We start from the raw sequence: 8447 nt of genomic DNA, 5'->3' as shown, positions 1-8447 counted from the left end.
TCTTCCTCGTCTGGTTCCTCACTATCTGTGTCGGATCAAATGCATATGCTTTGTTTATACCATGATGACAAAAGGGACAAGTTGAGATTCATCTAGCTTTCTTACCTCCAACTGATTCCATTTTTTGCTTTCCATTCTTTGGGGAGTTAGAGCTAATTGATTCTCCTAGACCAGAGACAAACAACAATTAGTATATGGTTAAAATGCCAAAATCGGGAAAAGATGGCTCCCGTAAAATGTAAGAACTTTCCAGTCATCAAATACCTGCATTATCCTCTAGAGGCCATATGTGCTTTGTTAGCAGTTTATTCATCTGAAACATATTGATTGACTCGAACGGGAACAGAGATCGCAATGACTCATCGCATATTATTGTGCGTCCATCATTCGGATCTTGCAATTTGTTCTCCTTTATGTACTTCCAAAGCAACTTCACCACCTAAAACCATTCAACAGACAAAATGTTAAAACAAGGGATTTGGTTACGATAGATTAGATAAGTAACTTGGAATTTAGGCTCAGATCTTGAGTTATATAACGAAGAGAAACTAATTCCCTCGAGTCAGACATGTACCTCTGTCCTGGCTAATTCTGTCACCCCAGTAAATGCCTGAAGCTCCGGTGAGAGGCTGCAAATTTTAGCAAAGCCGCCGCCTCCTCCTTTTCTCTTGGGCTTCTCTACCGACTTGGCAGGCCTATTTGATAGAGAAAAACTTAGTTTATGAGAATCAGAGTGGCAATAACTAGCTGGACAATACAAAATCTGCGTGAGAAAGAGAGAACTAACGTTTTTCTCTTGCGTTTCCGCAAATTCCTAACTTCCTCATCTTCACTTTCTTCAACCTTATTCTCTCCCACTTCTTCGTTTTGCTCCCCTTTCTTGTCTGTTCCCTCCGATGCCTCATCTTCAGCATCATATTCTTGTGGAAAAAAAAAGTCATTTCATTATACTTGCATAACACAAACTCAGAAACTGCTGTCTACAACCCTAAAAAGGTACTCAGAAAATATATAATACCGTAAAAAACAAATTCATGTTCATTGGAGTGGTCTCTTGCACAAATATATAAGCACCTTAACAACACAAACGCTAGGGGAAAATTCTTTCCACACAGTTACACATGATCAGTCTCTACAGCGGAGTACTCCACATGATACAACTTCGCCTATCAAGCAACTTAGGATCAATGCACCACATTAGACAACTTCTTAGCCTATCAATCAACTTAGGATCATCAACGCAGTCCAATGTGACTGTACCAGACGCATCAAGTCCATGAAGAATTTAAGCAGAAATCTAAACACTAGAGCTTTTTATAGTTATTATAAACACCACCCTACAGAAAACTGTGAAAGCAGTAAAATGAAAAGGAAGTTACCATCTCCCTCGCCTAAGGGCCAAATATGCTTGGTTAGAGCCTTGTTCATCTGAAACATATTAATGGTCTTGACACGGAACAAGGAATGAAGCAACTCGTCACACACAATCTTCCTCCTGTCCTTTGGGTCCTGCAAATCCTTCTCTTTGATATAATCCCACAATTTCCTCACAACCTGAATAATATATATACACACAGGGGACAAAAAGAATGAAGTAAATTCCACTCCAAAGCATCGCCATTACACTTGTAGAACAAAGACAGAACAAGTATATAACCTCGGTTCGAGCTAACTGAGATGTACCAACAACCTTCTCAAGCTGTGGAGAAAGCTGAGATACTTTGGTAAAGCCACCTCCTCGTTTCTTGGCCTTTACTGGCCTAACACATAAACAATGAACATGTATATTTAAACCACCACACTAATGAATCATTTTGATTAGTTGGTTCGATCGAAACGATTCCTATAAAAACTCAATTTTTGTGTGTGTGATCGTTGATTCATTGGTATTGGAATTCAAAAGATTCCAATTTGAGATAAACCAGAATCAATACAAAGAGAAATTACCGTTCCTCCTTCTCCTCTTCACTTTCACTTCCTCCATCTCCGTCGCCGTCTTCGCCTTCTCCATCAGCTACTTCAATTTCCGACTTGATTCCGTCGGCATCACTGTCATGTTCTGCCTTAGGGGTCTCTTCTTCTTCTTCTTCTTCTTCTACAGCACCATTGGTCTCGAGAAAAGCGTCGATTTGATCCCTAATGAAGGCTTTCTTATCAGTAAAGTCGACACCGAAATCCGTCTCGAGTTGACGACGGACGCTAGCCGGAGTCGCCTTTTCTAGGTCGGAGCTACCGAGAATCTCACGGAGTCTGGTCACAAGGTCCAAGTCGGAAACCATACTTTTCCGTTATTGAAGAAAAAAACACGAAGCGGCTGATGCAAAAGCCAAAAACCGATTCTCTCTCTTGATGTGGAGGAGGAGAACTTAGAGAAAGGGAAACGTCGTCGTTTTGGGTCCTATACGACCATGACCATGGATGGTTAGAAGAATATGACCATGGCAAAACATTAACACGTTTTTTTGTGGTATTGTTTTAGTTATGATTTGATTGAAAAAACAAAAACAAAATAGTTTGGATATTTTTCTTCTCTAGAAGTTTCCATCAACCAATCCAAAAAAGTAAAGTACCGTACAAGTAAAGAGATTTCTTTATAAAATGTGGTTTTAAGCAACCCTCGTGAAGCCATATAAGACTGGACCACGTAAGATGCAAATAAATCATATGAAGGTTACGACTTTAATCTTAGAAAAGTAAAAGTTTTGATTCAAAAGTCAAAGATAATTAGACCTTATCGGGAGAGAGCTGAGACTTAATTGCCTACACAAAAATTGAAAATATTTTGATATGACTAACACTAACAATCTAACATATACAGTTAGAATAATAAGATGAGAAACATTAACACGTACGTTTATGATTGTTTGCAATACAATGGCCCTGTTCGGAAGGTTAGTTGCTGCGACAGTGACTGTTCTTCATAAAATTACTTTCAGATTTTTTTTCTCTTTTTCATTTCCTCTACTTTCTGTCGCAGCGATCAAAATTTTAAAAATTTGTAATCGCCAGTTAAAGCAGCGACAGTCGCTAATTTTTTTTCATTTTATAGATCGGCAAAACCAAATCAAATTGCCATTGACAAAAAATTCACATCTGTACTTTTCTTATTTTTTCTTCTCTGTAAGACACAACCCAACTTAAAAAAACAAAAAAAAAAATCAAAACTCAGCGTTTTAGAAACAGTCGCCGTAAAGAGTCGCGCGACACTGAAACGAACAGGGATATAATAATCTCAGTAGAGAACTTCCTTTTAACAGTTCATTTGAATCTTACAATGTTAACATTTTTTTTCCTCCACAAATGCTTTATTTATCAGCAAACTCCCATCCTTCTCTCATTATAATCCATACATACTTACTTTTATACAGAGCTCCATGATTGGGACTACCAAACTTCATCAAAATATCTAATTTTACGAGATAACCCCCTAGTCATACCCTGATATTGTTCTCTGTTATTGTTGTGTAAACTAAGACAACTTCTTATGGCATCGGCCAAAACCACTTGGCCATCCTTCCTTCTCAAAGATTCAAACCTTTTATAANATATCAGGTGCACAAACCAAAGGGAAAGAAGAAAAAATATGTTCTACAATTACTATTTTTTATGTAAGTAAGTAATATCTTCAGAAACCTATTTCTTCAATATATTCTTCATCTTCAGTTCGAGTCGTCAGCGGGATCTCTACCACGCTTCATAACTTGTAAACGATTCTGAATTTGTTTATTAGTCAGTCCCTCTGCCTGCATTAACTCGTGTATGTCATTGGCTGTTGCCTCTGTAATCAAAACAAAACAAAAAAAATCAAAAAGTTAGAAAAAAAATGGAGTAAGAGTTAAAAAAGAATAGACCAAAAAAATGGAAGGAATATTAAATAAAGTTACTAATTACCCGTTAATCCCCATAGGCTAGCAACTGACTCATCAAACACCTGTTGAAGCCGACCTTCCCACCTGATTCTTGGTACTCGTGGTCGTGGAAGAGGGTGTTGGTTTGGATTTGGCAGTGGAAGAGGAAGTGGGTCTTGTAAGATCTGTAGTCGTGGGTTTGGGCCTTGGGGATGAGGATAAAGAAAAGGGTTCAACGGAGACGAGGATAACGGCACCGGCGAGATGTTACCCAAACGTGGACGAGTAGACGATGGTGATGCCGATAAGCTACCGAAGAGTGGTCGATTAGATGAATCGGGAGGATGAAATGGTGACGGAGAGGAGGATGAAGTCGTTGACAACATATCACCCAAACGCGATCGACGATGATGATCAGAGGAATGAGGGGGTCTTCGAACAAAGTGTGAGACTGACGACGGGAATAACTCCAACTCCCTCAATCCTGTTGGATGTACTTGAACAGATGATGATGACGAAGACTGTGATTGAAGCACGGTTTGACGAATACCTCGAAGTTGAGCAATTTCTGCATGCGTGAAAAGATTTGAGACTTAGAGAGAGGAAGAAGGAATAAAGAGGGTTAAGCTGATGAGAAGATGATATATACTAACCTTCGTTTCTCCGGTAAGTCCGATCATGAATATTCTTGAGCAAATCTTCATCTTCTTTAATCTTCTCTTCTAACTCCATCAAACGTTCATCTATTTTGGCAAGTTTACTGGGAATTGGATCAATGGTATGAAGATGGTCAAGAAATTCATCAAGACTCTTATTCTCGTAACTCATGATGGCTTGCGACGGAAGAAACTGATCCTCTCTCTGCGTTATATAGGAGAAAGAATTAGGAGATGGCTCGCGACGGAAGAAACTGATCCTCTCTCTGCGTTATATATAGGAGAAAGAATTAGGAGAATTACAAAGTAAACCTTTCACTGTTTGTTATGCATAATTACTAAAACCCCACATATTTAACAATATTCATTTCACTTACGATTTAAAGTATTCTGGATGGCTCTGTTTGGTTGAGTTTAATCAAGAAATGCTAATCACCTCGCTTCCTGCACATTTAAAATGTTGTTGACGTAAGTCTTTAGGGTCAATTAGTTCGAAAGCTAGCTCTTCTAATGCCTGCAAGACTGAAGAGTTGTTGTATTTTGGAAAGTGGCGTAATTTTCCAAGGGTTTGGGATTGAATTATACATGTTTCGGTGTGTGAGGTGACTGCTCCGACAGAGAAAGCTGATTCAGCTCCGACAGAGAAACCTGATTCAGCTCCTAAGAGAGCTCACCAAACCGAGAAGAGGCGCATTCAAAACAAATCTAAGAAATCTGAAGCCTGAACACAGATGAAGAAGGTAATGTACTAAACCTCTCGTGTTGTTTCTGTTTGAAGATAGGATACAAGATTGTTGATAAGCTTGTAGATGCTTGCTGCCTCTGAAGTTTTAGTGATAAGTTAGGTGGAAACAATATTAGGGAACGTTTCTCATTTGGAATTCTTGTAGTAACCAGTAAACAACACTGAACACTGGAATATATGCAAGTAGGTGGATTAATTATCATTGTTGCAACCGGTTTATCGCAAAAATTGAACTAGCTCGAGTGGTAGCTGCATGTTGAGAGATGGTTTCATGTTTCTATTAGAAAGTGAGAGAATTTTAAAAGTCTTGGTAGTCTACACAACATCTCCTTTTCCTCGACAACTACAAGAATAACATATGTTCTCCGATCAGGTCCTAATCCACTTCGTTCCATCTTTTCCCCCATTCTCTCCCACTAATTTTTCTTCATTGCCCCATTGAACATATATATATATATATCCTAAAACATCAAGTTGTACAAGTCGCTTGTCATTTTGCAACTTTTCTTTCTCATCCTCTCCACAACATCCTTAGGCTTCTGCGAACACTTAAGCAAATTAAATAACCGAATGTCACGTCGTTGGACGAACAATTACTACCTACATATGTTGCATCGTTTACAGAGAAGCTCCCAAACTTATATCTGTGCTCCAAATCTTGCAGAGATATGCTTCAAAAGCGAGTTATAGGCCCACAACATTAGGAAAGCAGCCCTTATCACTCATCTCTTTGAATACTGAAGAGCCTCTAGGATTTTCTCTTCTTGAAACACAAAGCATCAATGACGTTATTGCAGATTTTAACATCTAGGTTTCTCACATGCTCTCTGTATAGTTCCATATATGGTCTTTCCCAATTTCCCCATTTTTGTCAAAGCTTTTATCATGCATTGTCCCATAGCTGACTGAGAGTCCAAGTCCAATAAACAAGAGTCCAAGCCCAACAACAGTTGCAAGTTTAGCCCAACAAGCTACTTTGCCTCCACTGCAACAAAATGACAAAAGTACAAAACAGAGGAAGAGTGTGACGACGAAGGTACAAGGACCACCAGCTGGAGAGAGCTGTGCAATCGTCCTATCTAGCCGTTATGATGCTCTCTCATCATTAGAGAGTGAGTAGATGACAAACAAGTGTCATAAGATCCTTAGGCTTTGGTAAGAGTCTAGAATGTTCCTATTGTTGTATAAATACAACCTTGATGTAATGAACAAAACATCAATAAGGAAAGTAAAGTTGAATATCTCAAAACCCTTCTATCGCTTGTTCTCATGGTATCAGAGCTTTCTTGAAACCCTAACAGGTTGTTCTCATGGCAGAAAGACTCGATCCGTATCCTTTTCCTTCTAATATTCATGTTGCGAGTTCTGTTACTATCAAGCTGAGCGACACCAACTATCTCTTGTGGAAAATTCAGTTCGAATCTCTGCTCTGTTCCTAGAGGCTGCTTGGTTTCGTTAATGGTGAAATCCCAAAGCCGGCAGCTACTCGAGTTACTACGGTCAACAATCAACAAGTCACCAATCCTAATCCAGCTTATGAAGCATGGATCTGTACTGACGAGCTTATCAAGTCATGGCTTTTTGGAACCCTCTCTGAAGAGGTTCTTGGTCTCGTTCATGCTCTATCAAGGTCTCAAGAGGTATGGATGTCTCTTGCCTCTAGTTTCAATCGAAGCTCTGTGTCTAGAGAGTGTGAGTTGCTGCGTCGCCTTAATCTTTTGAACATGAAAGATAAGAGTTTTTCTGTGTATTGTCGTGAGTTTCGTGCTGTCTGTGACAAACTTAGTGCGATAGGCAAGCATGTCAATGAATCTATGAAGGTTGTCCTGTTTCTGAATGGATTAGCTAGGGAATATGACCCCATTGCTACGGTTATCCAGAGCTCCCTGTCTTTCTTGCCTTCTCCTACACTTAACGATGTGGTTCTTGAGGTCGCGGGATTTGATTCGAAGTTACAGTCGTATGAAACTGCTTCGGAGGTCTCGCCAAACTTGGCCTTTCAAGCTCAAAGAGGTGGTTTCTCTGGTTATCGAGGCCGTGGATCCAACTCTCGTGGTAGAGGAGGTCGAGGAAACTTCTCTACTCGTGGTCGTGGTTTCTCTCAACAGGTCAACAACTCTGGTTGGAATCAGTCTCAGTCTGGAGATCCAACAACAGTCGTCCTGTTGGTCAAATCTGTGGAAAGGTTAGTCATGTTGCTCTTAAGTGCTGGAACAGATTTGATAATGCTTATCAGAGTGATGACGTCCCACAAGCTCTTGCTGCGCTTCAGGTCTCAGACACTTGCGGTCAGGAGTGGGTTACAGAATCTGGTTCCTCTGCTCACATCACTGCCTCTGCTACTCAGTTAACAACGACTACACCATATAATGGTTCTGAAACAGTGATGGTAGATGATGGAGCCCATCTTCCTATTACTCATGTTGTTTCTACAACACTCACCACTCCTACAGGTAGTCTTCCTCTCTTAGATGTTCTTGTTTGTCCATCAGTGCAGAAGTCGTTACTATCAGTATCGAAGTTATGTGATGATTATCCTTGTGGTGTGTTTTTGATGCTAATGTTGTGTATGTAATTGACCTGCAAACTCAGAAAGTGGTGATAAAAGGACCTCATCGTAAGACCCTTTATATGTTGGAGAATAAGGAGTTTGTGGCTTACTTCTCAAATCGACAGTCTGTTGCTAGTGATATGATCTGGCATCAACGTCTAGGACACGCAAATCTTCAGATTCTCCAACATCTCAAGAACAGCAAGGCGATATCATCTAATAAGAGCAGCACATCTCTCGTTTGTGGACCTTGCCAGATGGGAAAGAGTTGTCAATTACCGTTTTTTAGTTCTGATTTTAGTGCCAAGGAACCCATTGATCGAATCCATTGTGATCTTTGGGGACCATCTCCAGTTGTATCTGTCCAATGATTTATATACTATGCCGTTTTCATTGATGCATTCTCTCGATATTCTTGGTTGATTCCTTTGAAAACGAAGGCTGAGTTTTGTGATGTGTTCATAGTGTTTCAAAAACAAGTTGAAAATCAATTTGGTAAGAAGATCAGAATTTTTCAGAGTGATGGAGGTGGAGAATTTATGAGCACAAGATTTAGAAAGCATTTGCAGGATCATGGTATAAAACATTTCTTATCTTGTCCATTCACACCACAACAGAATGGTATTGCAGAAAGGGAGCATCGGCAC

The 8447-nt window shown here is 39.7% G+C and overlaps 1 protein-coding gene across 1 annotated transcript in view; it reads right to left on the bottom strand.

Moving 5' to 3' along the window:
* The window catches only part of LOC104705555 (upstream activation factor subunit spp27-like), a 3265-nt gene extending 800 nt beyond the window's left edge, over positions 1-2465 (bottom strand). Inside the window, exons 1-8 of the mRNA XM_019246362.1 lie at positions 1948-2465; positions 1658-1760; positions 1380-1554; positions 788-920; positions 575-695; positions 265-439; positions 106-165; positions 3-25 (exon numbers count right to left, since the gene is read on the bottom strand). Of these exons, the coding sequence (XP_019101907.1) occupies positions 3-25; positions 106-165; positions 265-439; positions 575-695; positions 788-920; positions 1380-1554; positions 1658-1760; positions 1948-2279 (1122 nt within the window). The 5' untranslated portion in view covers positions 2280-2465. The remainder of the gene's footprint in view (positions 1-2; positions 26-105; positions 166-264; positions 440-574; positions 696-787; positions 921-1379; positions 1555-1657; positions 1761-1947) is intronic.

Source organism: Camelina sativa, chromosome 1 (assembly GCF_000633955.1).
Source record: "Camelina sativa cultivar DH55 chromosome 1, Cs, whole genome shotgun sequence".
Taxonomy (NCBI): domain Eukaryota; kingdom Viridiplantae; phylum Streptophyta; class Magnoliopsida; order Brassicales; family Brassicaceae; genus Camelina; species Camelina sativa.
Note: the sequence above shows the minus strand (reverse complement) of the source record. Positions and strands in the feature narration are given on the sequence as shown.